The following is a 14,802-nucleotide window of genomic DNA, read 5'->3' on the forward strand; positions in this document are numbered from 1 at the left end:
TATCCGTATAGAGTGAAACTATTCAAAGACATCGATTTTGATTAATCTGTCGGCTAAACTCATGTTTGATTTTGAAGTACTTCTTTAAAAATAAATGAGAAACTAACTAAACGGCCGTGGTAGCGCTAGTGTTTACTGAAATTACTCCAAATAATTGCTAAGGTAATAGTTATTTTTTTAAATAATTGAAACATAAACGAGTGATATGTGTTTTGTTGCATTATGATTATCTATTCATAGATGTTCCCCAAGAATTTTTTACTGCAATCACTCCGTACTTTTTGGAGTACGAGGGTCAACTACAGCAGCAACCCCAAAGAGCTCGTGTTTTTTATGGATAACATGGCAGTCTGCTGGCACCCGGAGGCCAAATTTCCTTACGAATGCTCAAAACCTCTGCCACAGGTCAAGCCAGCCCCATATTCAGTGCTGAAGATCACAGAGGAAGAGGCTTACAAAGTGTGGAGTCCTCCGAAGAAAGATGTGGTTGTTGCCGATGAGATGGCAAAACTGACTTACACCACTAAGCACATCTGGTTCCCCAGAGCTAGGGACAAGAGAGCCAGGAAAACTAAGCCTGATCGACCTTATTTGTGAAGTGATGGGGATAAAGTTATTCAAGACATTAAGATTTAAGGTGATCAAGTGTACACTTCGTTGGGAAAATGAATAAACATTAACAAGATTATTTTCTTTCAAAATTAACTAAATACAAGAGCAAGTGAATTTATTTTACGTAATTTCTCTCAAATTATTCTTCTTTATTGTCCTTGAGATCAGTCGTCAGTGAATCAATCTTGTTTTTCGTAACTGTTTGTACTAATCATTTGGATCATTTAGAAAATCCGAAGTAAAAAGATAATTCATTGAATTTAATTAAAGTAAAAATAATACAACAGTTTAGTACGATTTAACATTTCTCGCACTCCTACAGATATATATACAATTTCGAAAAATTGTCTCCCACGAATTCTCTTAAAGCTCGTCTTTAACCATAATCGTGGATCTCCGAATTGTAAGATCTGGCGTCATTCAATCTACTGTACAAAAAATAGATCTATCTATATGCACATAAATTCATTCAACATTCCTGGGGAATAGCTGTCGTTCCCCCTCATACATAAAAATCTGCATTGCATTATACAGCAAAAATTTGCCCAACAGTCTTTTCTCGGCCATATTCATAGTAGAAACAACTCCATAATACTGCCCTCTCAAACAGTTACTTAAATTAGCCGGGCCAAGGGCGTCAATCATTGCAGCTTCCCTGGTGAAGGCCTCCTCCTGCATTGAATTTGAAAAAACCTGAAGAGAAACAACTCCCTTGCCACTCTTCCAGATTTCCATAATCCTCTTCAGTTTATCATTAGGTTGATCATTCTTTTTTTTCCCTGTCCACAAATCAAATGCCTCGTAAAGATGAGCAGCAGGTCTCGCAGATTTTCCTTTTCCAATGTAAAATATTGCCTCAAGGAAAAATTTCCAACGTTCTGACGTTGATAAAGAGCCTCCAGTCCTTGGCAGATCGTTAGTAATTCTAGGATCTAACAAGAGATAATTAAAAGATACTTTAGCAACTCCTCCTCGATAATTCCTGTGTGCCGAGGGACTCTTGTACTCTTTGAAGGCTTCGTGCTCAATTTCTTTATACTTTTCAGGATCTACCGTCCAATCCGTTGACAAAAGATCCTTCGAAATATTTTTTGGATAGATCAGGTGGGCCGGAGGCTCATTATTATCCGGGGCCAATTCTTTTTGCCTCGATTTGATGGTTTTTTCCAATTTCCGAAGACGTTTCAAATAAACATTGAAAGTTGTGTCCGTTATTGGCCCTGGAGCTTCTCCAAGGACTTGCAGACGTTGTCTAAGAGAGTGGTGATCGACTGATATTATACTATTGCGATCACTCGAAGCGGGAACACTTGACATTGATTCCAGGGACATCCGTTCTGTAATAAACAAATTTTGCTGTTTTTATTGAAAGAAAATTCTTTGAGCCCATGGGCTTTTTTATTATGGACTTATGGGACTTACCGAGCATGTCGATCCACGTGGATTCATGTACGGCGTGATTCATCGTCTCGACTTTGCTGAAATGAGAGTGATAGTGAATGTTCTGTTACATGCTGTCCTCAATAGGTGATAACAAGAGTAGTCATTGTTTTTTCAAGGACGTTTAGCTTTTTATTTATTACCTAGGTGGTAGCACACACAATCGGCGTTCGAGGAAGGCGACATTTTTAGTAGGATCTAGATAAGCATATTCCTCGTCCACACTGAAGAAAGACTCAACGCTACATCTGGAGCTGTGATGGAAATAAGTTATTAGAGCATATGGTTACTGGGAACAAATGATTTGCTTTGGTTTTTGTTCTGAATATAAAAAACTTGTGAATATGCAGTTTAAAGTAAGTAAATCGAAGCTACTTAGAATATTAGTCTTTTGTCTTTAGTTGTGACGTATTAGGTATTGTATTGCAAATAAAATTGAGAATCTATTGAGATTTTTGCCAATTCCAATTTTTAGATAGAAAAATAAATAGGTATTCTAGCCCACCAATGGTCATGAAAAATCGAGGGCAGTTTACAAAAGGATGAGCCGTTGTCAGCAAAAATATCCACTAATTTCTGAATGTTAAAATATCATCAAATGTCCACTTCTATCGTAGATCTATCGTAGATTTATACCTTATCGTGGATCTTAATGGCGTTTTGAAGACATCAAAATCGTCCGAATTTCTCGTCCCATCTTGAGAATTCACCCCAGAAGATTTTACCCTCTCTGGAGAGACCGTAGCATCCATTGTCAATGAAATATCCTCCGAGTCGGTATTTTTCTCATCATCCAACGAATTATTAGTTAGTATCGATACCGAAGCAAGAGGTGTTTTCCCTTTTTCCCGATAAATATCATCAATTTCGTTCAAAAGTCTTATCTCCTCTCCCGTGGACTCCCTCTTGGGCGAAGAGGTCAGTGACCTCGGGTTCGACGACCCTGGACTTTCAAAGAAAAACTTCTTCCCCTCAATCTTTATGGGAATGTTCACATTTTTCATTTTTTTCCTAGGAGTCACTGGTGATTTAACTCCTGTCTTGTGATCCTTATCATTCAGTTTTCTGAAAGGACTATTGCACAATTTGCCAACCCCCTCATTTCGGACTCCCTGTTCTGGTACAACATTATAATTAACGGAAGGAACATTCAAAGATTTTGCGTTATTCATTTCATTGTAATGCTTCATCTTCAAATCCTCAACCTTGGTTTCAACCTCATCGTCAAAAGATTTCTCCAGTTTCTTGGCAAATTCACTGGACAATAATCTCCTGTTAACCATTTTCAAATTTTTCTCAACGTTCGGTGAGAGGTCTAATACATTATCCTTCCTATAAGTCTTGTTTAGAGGAGTTTTGTCAGTCTTTCCATTCAATTTTTGGCCAACTCGTACCCTTCTTGAAACTGGTGTTTGTTTCTTAGGAGTTGAACTAGCACTTTTGACCTGAGGAGTAACCGTTATCCTGTCCGAAGGACTCTTAAACCTCTTGGGAGTGTAATTACTCTTGTACCTGGTTGTTTCCTCCCGAACAGGAGTGGTATCCTCCCTCTTCTGACGCCCAATCCGAAAATTGGGAGAAGTGCTGATGATAGAGTGATCCAAATGGACTGGCAAAGTCCTCTCCTTCTTTGGCGTTGCCAGATCCTTCTTGAAGTACTTGGGTTTCGGCAGAAGACTGCCGAACTTCTTTTGTCTTCCATTCCTGGCCCTTTCCATCTCCTGCAAACTAAAATTCTCATTTTCACTTTTTGTGAATGAATCAGAGAGTCTGTGAATGATCTCTCCAATGAGGATCTTTTCCTCAGCAGCACTTCTTTCCTTGTCGAGTATCAGTACATTCTGCCCCAGCATAGAGGACAAGTTTTTATTTTTGCAGATTTGATGCCTTCTGAGTGTTATGTTGCTGCTGCGTACGGATGGCGGATCCTCAGGGGAGGTTGAAGACTCTCGACTCTCTGAAGCTGTTTTTTCACCAGTTGTCTCTCCACTTGTACTCGAGGACATCGAATCTCTAGTTAAATCGATTTCCGAGGGGACGTATTCAGCTACTACATCTCCCTTATTGACAAGGATCTTCTCCAATTTCACCTGAATTAGTGGTTCGTCTGATACCGTGGAGTCTTCTTCATCTTCCTGACGTTTTGTGTAATACTGCCCCAACAAACCAATAGCTTCGTAATAGCAACCATCAAAGGCGTAGTGAAAGGGACTGCGACCATCGTCGTCAAGGGCCAAAGGGTCCCCTCCATTGGCTAGCAGCAGTTCCAATACCTTAACCCTTCCCCAGGCGGCTGCAACGTGTACTGGAGTCATTCCATCCACAGACCTGACGTTGGGATCTCCTCCATGACGCAGGAAGAGACGAGTGACGTCTTCTGCGAAGCTTTCTGACTCATTACCGATAACTAGGTGAAACGGGGAGATGCCGTGCATCGGAAGGAGGATGTTGGGATCGGCTTCCTTATGCTCCAGAAGTGTAGTGACTTGATTGATGTTATTGTCTTCCAGACCATCACGTAAAGACGACGCTAGGAAGAGTTCTTTTGGCCTTGGGATTGACATTATTCAAGTGTATATGATACACGAGGTTGGAGACTTAGTATTGTCTTCAGGAGCAACTGTTGATTTTTATGACTTCACGGGCCTGTTTCCTTCATCTGGTTTTCCTGAAAAATCATTGTGAGTATTGTAGCTGCAGCTCTCAAATATTGCAATTAGTCGACGGCTAACTCTGATCCTTTTAAAGGAGAGATCACATATTGGAAAATTACATTTCAAGGTGTTCGTGGAGAGAGTCGCGTGGTCATAAATCGCGAAAACAAATAAACTACTGAAAAAATAATTCTATGAGAATCAAACATAATTAGCAGCCTAAGGAATAATAAATGAAGGCTGGTAATTATTATTTTGGTTACAATCTGTAACAGCAGTGGGAGATCATGTATCGATTTTTAAATGATTCCAACTGGGCCTGAACTTTACATTTCAAAATTATCGAGGAGAGTTAATCTGAGTTAATCTTTCTCAGACTAGCTAAATTAGCTCAGTTTTTTACTTTGCCAAAACTGTCAAGCCTCTTCAAATAGATAATTAGGAACCAACTGATTGGATAATTGGTTGATTCGAACGTTTTTACTGTCTCTCAATCAAAATTAAATAATAAATATACTTCAGAAATTTGAGTCCGTCTTGTTGACTATTTCTAGTTAGGCTGGTAAACAGCCAATAACATATAAACAATAACTCTCAGGGTCGCTCGAATTAGAACCGACACTAAGCACTTCCGACTAGTGAGAATCACATGAATAATTGAAGAATAATTGGCGAAAATTTTTCGTGTTCACACCATCAGCTCATTCAACATTCAGAGAAAGCAAAGACAGAATACCCGGTAGAAGTATCAAAGCGTCAAAATATTTAAATACCCTCGAGTTGCCATAGTCACTAGTTGATTCAATTTCACATTAAAGTAGGGGAATAAAGTCATAAAAACACTGATGATTATTGCGGAAAATGTTTGTGTATATTGTTTCACCACTATTTTGATTGTTTACACATGTTTTGTCCCGTTGCCCGACAATACCCATTGCATGCTAGCAAGAAATCAAATCACAGAAACAGATCACTGACGGCCTTTGGAGGTCCTGGCGTTCACAGCGGTCACTCCTTGTGGCACACAGAGGTCACCACCTACAAATATCCTACCGGCCCAAGGAATAAATACCTTAATCGCAGTTACCGACGATCGAACTGCCACAACTCTCTTATCTACAAGGATATCATAAGTTTATTGACTTATTGTTTATGAATATTAGTTGACGGATGTTCAATGAATATTCGCCTCAACAGCTTTCGTCATCACAGGTCATGACTGCTGCTCTCATGCAACAGAGACCAAAAGTTCCCAATAACGTGGGAACGTTTGAAATCGTTGTTAGGGGCAACGGAACTTGACGGAATCATTTAGGCCATTGACTAAACATCGCGTTCATTTATTGCGAATGAACTTGTGATTATTTTTTACCTTTTTTGTACATTTTTTAACTGAAACGAGTATAAAATGGCGTTTGATTTCGAGGAGAGCATTACACAGCTCATAAGGCAGCCTTCAGTTCAATATAATCCTCCTCCCAGGTAAATAAAAACTTTTTTGTGAACTCCTGTTCAAGTTCTGAGCTTTCTATTCAATATGTCCGCATATTTGGTTTTGTTTATATGCTTGCATATCCTCGTCGGATGAAATCCTTTGCCATAAGAAATGCATTAAGATATTTTTTTTTTCGAAATAGGTAAATGGTGACACTAATTTGCAATGTCAATGATTACATCAATTTGCAATTTACATAGGACGTTTGCCATTTCTGTTGAATTATGCATGAATTTCTTCAATTTTTTTCTTTAATTTTATCAACAATTCACCATCATTTCATCATTCTATAGGCGAAGTCCTACTTCACACGGATTATGATGAAAAATAGAGTTTGATACGGACGTGTGTGACAGATAGATCGGTTTTATATTTTTTTTAATGTTAATAGTGGCTCACTCAATTTTTAACTCATAATAAAACGAGATCTTTTCCATGGAGAGTAGAATTGACTTTACGTAACTTGTGGTATGTGAAGACTGTGCCATTGTAACGGGAATTAATAATTCAATATTATTTATTCAAGGATTTATCTTGCATATTATTTATTATCACTTATTTAGGACGTCCATGCACTCTTCGCAGTTTAACACCAACTACTATACATTGAACCATTTTGAATCATCAAAATTAGCAAAACAAATTATTGTCATTTAGTGGCCTTCTGATTACATTTTAGAGCAACTTTTTAGATGAATTTCAATTGAGTATTTGTAAATAAATGATTGAAAGTATCTAAACATTTCAAAATCGACTTTATTAGTGAAAAACATATTTCTGGTACAATTCTAATGATCAATAAATTTGTAATGATCCTGAATACGAGATGTTTGTCAGGAAAAATTATTAGTTTATAAATTACAACATCAATAAACCTAAGATTTGTTCAATGATCTAGATACATTTCAAAATTTCGAGATTCCGTGAGAAGTGCATCAAAAGAGGGCAAAAGTTCCCACAAAACTCTGGGAGTTCCCAACGTCCGACTGCGATCGCCAAGTGAATTTTTAAGAAAAAAATCACGACTTGAGATCAAGAGAGACGATATAAACCATAAACATTATCATATTCCAAATTATCAGCACAAATTACCGCTGTGGGAGAAAATCAAAAGTTCGAAGAAAGGAACAGACACTGTTGAAGATGCTGAGAAGGACAAATCTCCACATCGAAACTTTGCAAAACGGAATATCATTAATGCTATGAAACTGCAGCCACGAAAACCGAGAATGTATTATGTCGATGACAGAAGAGGAAGTTCATACCCATTAATTCCTAGCGGGCTTTACCCGCTCTACAGAGATCACACGGTAATCACCTCATTCGCTCGATCGATGTGGAAAAATTTCATTAATAAAACATCAATGCTTCAGCTGTTCCAGTTATTCATTCTAAAAAAATGTAGTTCAAAGAAACCGAAAACCAGAAGGGCGAATCGATGAATTATTCCATTGAATGATTCCTATCTAATCAATTCAATCAGATTAACTATGTCTTATGATTATCATCATAATGGTAGTATTTTTTCCTATAGAATTCGAAGAAGTCGATGGGAAAGAAATCGGTGGAAGAAAAGGGCGAGATAGAACGTCCAAAAATCAGCTTTGAAGATAAAAAAATTTTATCGGGAATCGAAGGTCAGCCGGAAACTCCTGCCAGAGCCGAAGCGAACGACAGGAAGACTCTAAAGATTCTAGAAGCTGATTCTACAGTTGCGGAGACCTCCAAAGCATCCCAACCTACTGAGAGTGTCGTTAGAGTTACCAGAAATAAGGAAGAAGAAATGTGCCGATATGTCAGTGATGAAGAACGTGCTGATCTCCTATATGTGAGTAAAGTCACCTGAAAAAATTCTCAAAAGAAATCAGTAATGGAAAGTGCGGAACTATCATGAAAAAAAGTACTAATTATCATTTTAATTCAACAACAAGTATATTAGCAAGATACTGTCAATAACCCAATTATAGGTAGTTGGAGCTTTTTTTCAAAAAGATGGTTTGGCAGTTATCAGAGTTACTATCAATCAATGGATAAATAATTAACGTCATTATTCCATTTAGGGAATGAAGAAAAAGTTCGAAGAGCTCATGCATGCCTTCCAGGTACTTCCCTTTCTCACAGATACTCCGCCAAAAGCCAAGAGGAAAGCAAAAATGGAGAGAGACTTGAATCAGTTGGAGAAAGACATCGACTTAATTGAACGTCATCCTCGTATCTACGTTTACGAGGGAAATCCATAGATTTAGATACATTTCAGCTCATAAAGCCCTGAAAACTTGACTGCATAGTCATTTACATTACATGATTATCACATAACAGTCGCATAAAATTTTTGGTCTCCAATTCTAGTGTTTTAGCAGGTATTATGTTTATTCTACTGAAAGACAAAGACGGAAAATGTTATTGTGGGTATTCATTCGCTATTATTTATTATTCCAAAAGATTTATTGATTTGAAACTTTTATAATCCCTTTCTGAATCTTTTTAACTTTCCTCTTTAGAGAATAATAGTTTGTGTCTATCAGACCCATCGCTGTGACAAATCCTGACATAGACCTCTTCGGTTTTGATGACAAGACCATCTAATATGGCATTGAGTTCTCGTCTCCCGCCGAGAGCAATGTATCAATGAAGGAAGTCGAAAAGCGGCTGAATTACCAACCTCTCTTATTTGACCTACGGTAGCTGAACCGGTAGTTCAAGGTAGATGTTCCGATTATTGCCTCTCTCGCCGGCATGAAACATCTTTTGTGTCTGCGTTTGAGGTCATTCTGGTCTGTAGGCGAAATGCCTCGATATTGACTGGTTTTCATCTTTAATGTAAACCATTTACTGAATAGATCATGGCTCATGGTGAAAGATCGGTGAAACCCGGGGATTTTTCCGCTAAAATTATCTTTTTTCGTGTCCTTAATAGATCTGTCCCATTCCTCGAAACTACCCGGAATTCGAGGAACCACGTGAAAATTGTGTAGTTTTGTCATTTCCCTTGCGATAATCATGTAGCCCATTAAGCATTAATGTGCTTATCAGCTGTTAATGATTTCACCTATCAATTATGTGACCATGTGTACGTGCTATCCAAGTATTCGCAGACATCACATTTACATATTAATTATTAGGGTATATCGTGAAGATTATTGACCGATAAGAGAAGCGACTTTGGATTTATGAAATTATCATAATGCTGCATGGAAAGAGAAGTTCAGTAGAAATTAACGAACCGTTCGATACTCGTGTTGTGTTTTTCCCGTTCGGAAAACATTACCGTACCGTTAAGGAAAATTTGTCGATGGATTGGCAAAGTTATCTATACATTTGAAGAAAATTATCTAACAAATTAGATCATTCTTACCGATTATTCCGTTCTGGGTAAAATTCCTGGGGAGTTATCACACCCGCGTTGTCAAATTGGTCATAAACTCTATGTACGGTTTTGTGGCTGTAACTTTATATTGTTGGAAATTGAATATTCTCAGAAATCAATTTAATGGATTTTCAGGAATGAAAGATTTCTCAACCTCGTATCGGAATTACGAAATTTGTCATTTTTCTGGACAGGATATATGAGGATCATTAACTTAACGATTTTTTTCCCTATCTAAACGAACTATTACACTTCAAATGTGCCCAAAAAAAATCTCAATCATTAACGTAATTAGACTTTTGCTCGCTATCTAAACTACTTCAAATGCAGAATTGAGTACTTCCACTTCAAATGGAGAGTTGAAATATTTGGATCATGAAAATTTCCGGAATTATATTTATCTAGAACGTTGATCATCAAATGAAGGTCATCGAATGAGGCTTAGTGGCAAATTCTCCGAAGAATTCGCCATAAATTCAGTTACAAATAAAAAATTAATAAATGATCTTTCAAAAGGATTCATAATGGCTAAAGTTATGGTTGTACAAATTTTTTTTAGTTTTTTGGCGATGATTATTTTTATTACATGATCAGCAAAATTTTTTCTGACGTATGAGCCCCTCGTAAATACATACAAAGAATATAAAACAAACTTTAAAATGAGATATAAGCGTCTTTTTGTGTACAAAACTTTATTTACAAACTTACACCATTTCCAGTATTTGTCAAACCCCTATTGCTCGTATCGTTGACATCATTGATCATAGGCGACGTAACGCGCTTCCTCTTCCGATTCTTTTCTTCGTTTTTGGTCACATCTTCCTCTGCCATACCCTCGCTTTTGTCTTCTTTACCCTCGCCCCCTTCGAGGATCACCTCATTGCTCTTCTCTTTCTCCACTCCCTCTCCCTCGAACCTCTTATAAATCGGTATATCCCAGATAGGTTTCACCGACAAATTTTTCCCCTTCTCCTCGACGTCATCATAAATTCCAACAACCCTGGTGTCGAACACCACAGGGACATCACAGTATATGCAATTTATCTCCTCGTATTCGTCATCCAACAGAGGGTGATAAATCCTCCCACAAACAGGGCAATTCTTGTACTTCAACGAAGTAATCTGTAGCAGTGTAAGAGCACACCGAGGTAGTTGATGGCCCTTGGGACAGCTCGAGGTATTCCAGGGTAATTCCGTAACGATTTCACCACATAAATTACAAGGTTCAACCTCAATCAGATCCATTTTGGACGTTGCGTTCATCGCCGCCTGGGCTTGTCTTATCGCATTATTACTCTGACTGTTGTCGTCTTCCTCGCCAGCAAGGAAAACCTCGAGATAAAGCCTCAGAAAATGAATGCTCAAACGATGATTATCGCTCAACACCTCCTTCTTCGCCAGTTTAATCATATGGGTGGAGATTGTATAAACGAAAATCAATGGTTGAGCTTCAGAAATCTGTCCAACTATATTATCTATTTTCTTGATAAATTTTTTCTTTTTTACAACCTCTGTAATCAACGTCAACCACATTATCACGCGCAGCTGGTGGGTTGATAATGAGTGGTCCAATTCTTGTGGAATTTTGGGGAAAAGCTCGTCAGCACTTGTCGCCTTTGCTGACCTTATCCTTATCATTTCGAGACAATCCCAGTAGATGTGAAGGTTTGATCGACTTCTCTCCAGTCTACACCAGGGATCGAACTCTGGGGATTTTAGAGTGAAAAACTGGAGATTGCTGGGCTCTCGGTTACACAAGTGATCGTAGGTTGTGCTTGGACTAGTGACATTCACAAATGTCGTACCACTGGGGGATACGGCCAGTCCCAGATATTGAGTTTTAACGCATTTCATATCGTGTGCTATCGGAGTTCTATTCATGGGGGTCGAGTCCAATTTCACGTGGTGGAGGCTACTCTCCTGGGTGGACAATATTGCCTCTGAGTCGTTTAAAAGCAAAATACTTGAGATCGAGAATCCTGGCAATTGCACGTACTTTTTATCGACCATTTCTCCTTGATCATTGATATCCATTAGAATGAAGTGAATATTTTTAGCGAATCCAATCATTTTTCCTCCAGTTGTTTTTGTTCGTGTGGTGATGAAGTTTATAGGGATTCTATCGGGATATTCTTCGTATTTTTGACGGGCAGTTTCAGTCAATGTGTTGTTATCTTCAGTTAACTGCAGACCCAACATTCGTCCATCGACGAATCCCATGAGGATTAAATGTTTTCGAGGTGTCAAGGTCACCCAAACAATTTTTAAAATCCTTCCATACCCCTCCAATTTCGTTCTGAAGATAACCGACGGAGTCACGTCCATGGCGAGCTCGGAGATTTTATTTATCCTCCAGACGACGACTTCGGAGCTACGATAACCTGTTGCTAGGTAAGCGAAGGTACCCTCCGAATCTTTGAAAAGACCACTCCACGTTACTGCAGTTCCTTGGAGACGTCTCAAGTTCGACTTGAAAGTATTCGCAGAAATTTCCTCAGGTATGCAAGTCCCTACGTCAAATTCCATTTCTTCTTTGATAATTTCGAACCAGATCCGTGAGAGATTCGACACCGAGTACCAATTTATTCCCACTTTGAAGGCGATGTCGATGGCACCTGCTGAGGTGACTATAGCGAGAAGACATTTGGTGGGTTCTACAAGTCTTACTGGAGACCAGGAAACTTGAATTACTCGAGGAACGTGCTCCGTTCTCTCTGGAAATTTGGGGGTAAGTGCCTCCTCGAAGAGCAATGCGTACATGTCCTCTTTTTGACAACTGTTGAGGACAGCTTCGACTATTGGGGAATATCTTTCGGTTGGGAGATAGTCGGTAGCCCATAAGAAAGATCGTCGGAATTTTGGCGTTGGCGTGGGGCATAATGGGTTTGGTTGCAGTTCCTGAAGACGAAAAATTAAAATTTAGAATTATTGAAGCAGTCTCATTTATGATTTTTATCATTTTTTTAACATTCAGTTTGAGTCTTGAATAATTCACTTTTCAGTTGTTCGGTCTGAAAAAAATATTTTACTCGAGCCACGCAATTTTCTGTTTCCCACGACTAAGCTTGAAATATACTATTTCCACTCAGACTTTTGAAATAGTAATTATAATGATAAAATTATCGATAATAATGTGATTAATTTGAAATTATAATTACGAATAATCATTGTTCATTAATTGATTGATCATTAATTCTTACTCAAGTTCAAGTAAAATATTTCAAATGAATTTACTACTGATGTTACATAGACGACCTGGCAATGGAACAATTGCAAAATAGCTGGAAGGCCTAACCTAATCTTGAGGTGTGCTCTGTCAACGAAGGACGACAACTCCCCACTCTTTCGCACTCGACCAATGTTACCTGACTGTCTTCGTGACGACATTACGACAGAATGAGGCTCGATAACGACTGATTTTCAATTGATTATCATAATTTGCTAATTATGATAATTACCTGGATCACATGCTCCACGATTTAACTATCAATATGGTATGAGAAATGTGTAAATAGGAGAATTAGACCGAAATGAGCTTCAGAACGAAGAGTAAGGTTCTTGCCTAAATGACATTGTTTACCCATATGTGGAGAAGGCCCCTCGCAACAAGTAATGATTTCATATAGTTCAGCGAACTTGAATTTATCGCAGTTTTCTGTAAAGGTTTCAAGGATCCAATATTGAGATGGAAATTTGAAAATTTACTGGTAGATCTCAACGACGTATCTCCCTCAAACCCGATTGTATTATCATGCGATCGCTATCTCGAAGGTATTTCGATCGTCATAATGTAAAATACATTACAGTTTCCGTTTGATTTTATATCACGCAAGCTGCTGTAATAACTATAATTCTACAATAAAAAATGTATAACACAACATTTTTAAAAACCACTTTTAGTGACGCAAAAAAATAAATTCAATAAAGAGAAAATAGTGAATAAGCAATTTGTCATGATAACTACTCATCTGACAATCATTGATTACTGGAAACAATGACGTTCTAATAACCATGAGATATGTCAAATCATTAATTTGTCATTTCTTCCCTCTTCGATTTATTTCCGAAGATTTTTCAAAAACGTTTATTAAAAATGTTGAATTTTGTTTTATTATGCTGCCAAAATTTTGGCAAACTCAAAAGTTTTGCACCGAAATCATGTTCGAAAAATTATCCACTATGACTTAAATAATAATTATTGGAAAATGATTAAAAACTATCAATTTTTCTTGAACTCCATGCAAATATTTGTAAAAATATGTACAAGTAGTCGATACAATACATCAATTTCCATGAAATATCAATCGTTACTACAGAATTATTAATTTTCCATATACTTACGAATATGTGAACTCCTCTTTCAGTTAGTAGGGATATCTGATTGTCCTCCGACCATTCAATACTGAAGAGAGCGGTTACAAGTTCGGTGACTGGAACATTATAGACTTCTTGAGCATCGATCGTCATTTTGCCGTCATGTTCTGGATCTAAACACAATCGAGTAATTAAACAACGAATTGTTGCAATGCAGCAGAATATCTAACAAACCAGAAATTTATTAGAGATAACTTCTTTCAATTATTGCAAGATCGTTTGCTGATGTTCGACTACATATAGAACGTCGAACTTTTCGACATAATCTTAAATGTAAAAAATCATCATTTTTGCATAATAAATAAAAACTCACTCAACGTTCAACAAGACGTAGAAAATTGGCTTGTCACCATTCATCTCCGCCCTGCTGTTCAATAATTTTTCAACAAGTATGTCAACACTACAAACAATACTTCCACATGTCCATCTCCAATTTTCTCCTCACAACTGATCGGTTTTGGAAGACAATCAAAACACATGTGCTCTTCAAAGTATTCTAAGCAGATATTCAATAATAATGAACATTCCATAAATTCAATGAATGAATTGTGATAGTAGTGAATATAGTTCACGTTTTCAATCCTCTCCTAACCATAAGTTTAACAAAAAACACAAACAAGTTTCTAACCATAAAACAACTGTCGCAATGTAATATGTTCCTGTTCAATGATCATAGAGAAAAAAAATTCATACCTGGAACGTCTTTCGAACACTTCTGAATCTTCCTGAAAGTCCTCGATAATTAATTAACGTAGCCACTGTACACCTTTCCTAACCAAAAGTAAACACGGCATGTCATTTTTAAATGCCTCTTCACGCATGCGTTCCTTCACCCTCGGTGGACTATCGCCTTGAAAACT

General features: G+C 37.7%; 3 protein-coding genes across 6 annotated transcripts; 1 reads left to right on the forward strand and 2 right to left on the reverse strand.

Annotated features, from left to right (window-relative positions):
* Positions 1-169: 169 nt before the first annotated feature.
* On the reverse strand, positions 170-4,616 carry LOC135163118 (uncharacterized). The gene is made up of 4 exons (XM_064122320.1): positions 2,689-4,616; positions 2,196-2,306; positions 2,035-2,090; positions 170-1,949 (listed from the first exon to the last, which is right to left on the reverse strand). The coding sequence occupies exons 1-4, from the start codon at positions 4,614-4,616 to the stop codon at positions 1,078-1,080; spliced, it is 2,967 nt and encodes a 988-aa protein (XP_063978390.1). The 3' UTR covers positions 170-1,077.
* Positions 2,203-8,604, forward strand: LOC135163130 (enkurin-like). Of its 2 annotated transcripts, none has more exons than XR_010299070.1 (4): positions 2,203-2,408; positions 3,931-4,733; positions 7,736-8,029; positions 8,262-8,604. XR_010299070.1 is itself a non-coding variant. In XM_064122346.1 (4 exons), exons 1-4 carry the CDS (start codon positions 6,115-6,117, stop codon positions 8,439-8,441), a joined length of 960 nt encoding a protein of 319 aa, XP_063978416.1. In that variant the 5' UTR covers positions 6,062-6,114; the 3' UTR covers positions 8,442-8,604. The 2 variants fall into 2 exon arrangements, 1 of the variants encoding a protein (XP_063978416.1); XM_064122346.1 differs by lacking the exons at positions 2,203-2,408; positions 3,931-4,733 and adding exons at positions 6,062-6,188; positions 7,100-7,511.
* On the reverse strand, positions 5,480-14,777 carry LOC135163121 (uncharacterized). 3 transcript variants are annotated; one of them, XM_064122323.1, is made up of 4 exons: positions 14,636-14,776; positions 14,256-14,438; positions 13,910-14,055; positions 5,480-12,466 (listed from the first exon to the last, which is right to left on the reverse strand). In XM_064122323.1, exons 3-4 carry the CDS (start codon positions 14,033-14,035, stop codon positions 10,265-10,267), a joined length of 2,328 nt encoding a protein of 775 aa, XP_063978393.1. In that variant the 5' UTR covers positions 14,036-14,055; positions 14,256-14,438; positions 14,636-14,776; the 3' UTR covers positions 5,480-10,264. The 3 variants fall into 3 exon arrangements, with proteins under 3 accessions (XP_063978393.1, XP_063978392.1, XP_063978394.1); XM_064122322.1 differs by lacking the exon at positions 14,256-14,438 and having other exon boundaries at positions 14,636-14,777; XM_064122324.1 differs by lacking the exons at positions 13,910-14,055; positions 14,256-14,438; positions 14,636-14,776 and adding an exon at positions 12,769-13,447.
* Between the last annotated feature and the right edge of the window lie 25 nt (positions 14,778-14,802).

The sequence above is a fragment of the Diachasmimorpha longicaudata genome, chromosome 5 (assembly GCF_034640455.1).
Source record: "Diachasmimorpha longicaudata isolate KC_UGA_2023 chromosome 5, iyDiaLong2, whole genome shotgun sequence".
NCBI classification, from domain to species: Eukaryota; Metazoa; Arthropoda; class Insecta; order Hymenoptera; family Braconidae; genus Diachasmimorpha; species Diachasmimorpha longicaudata.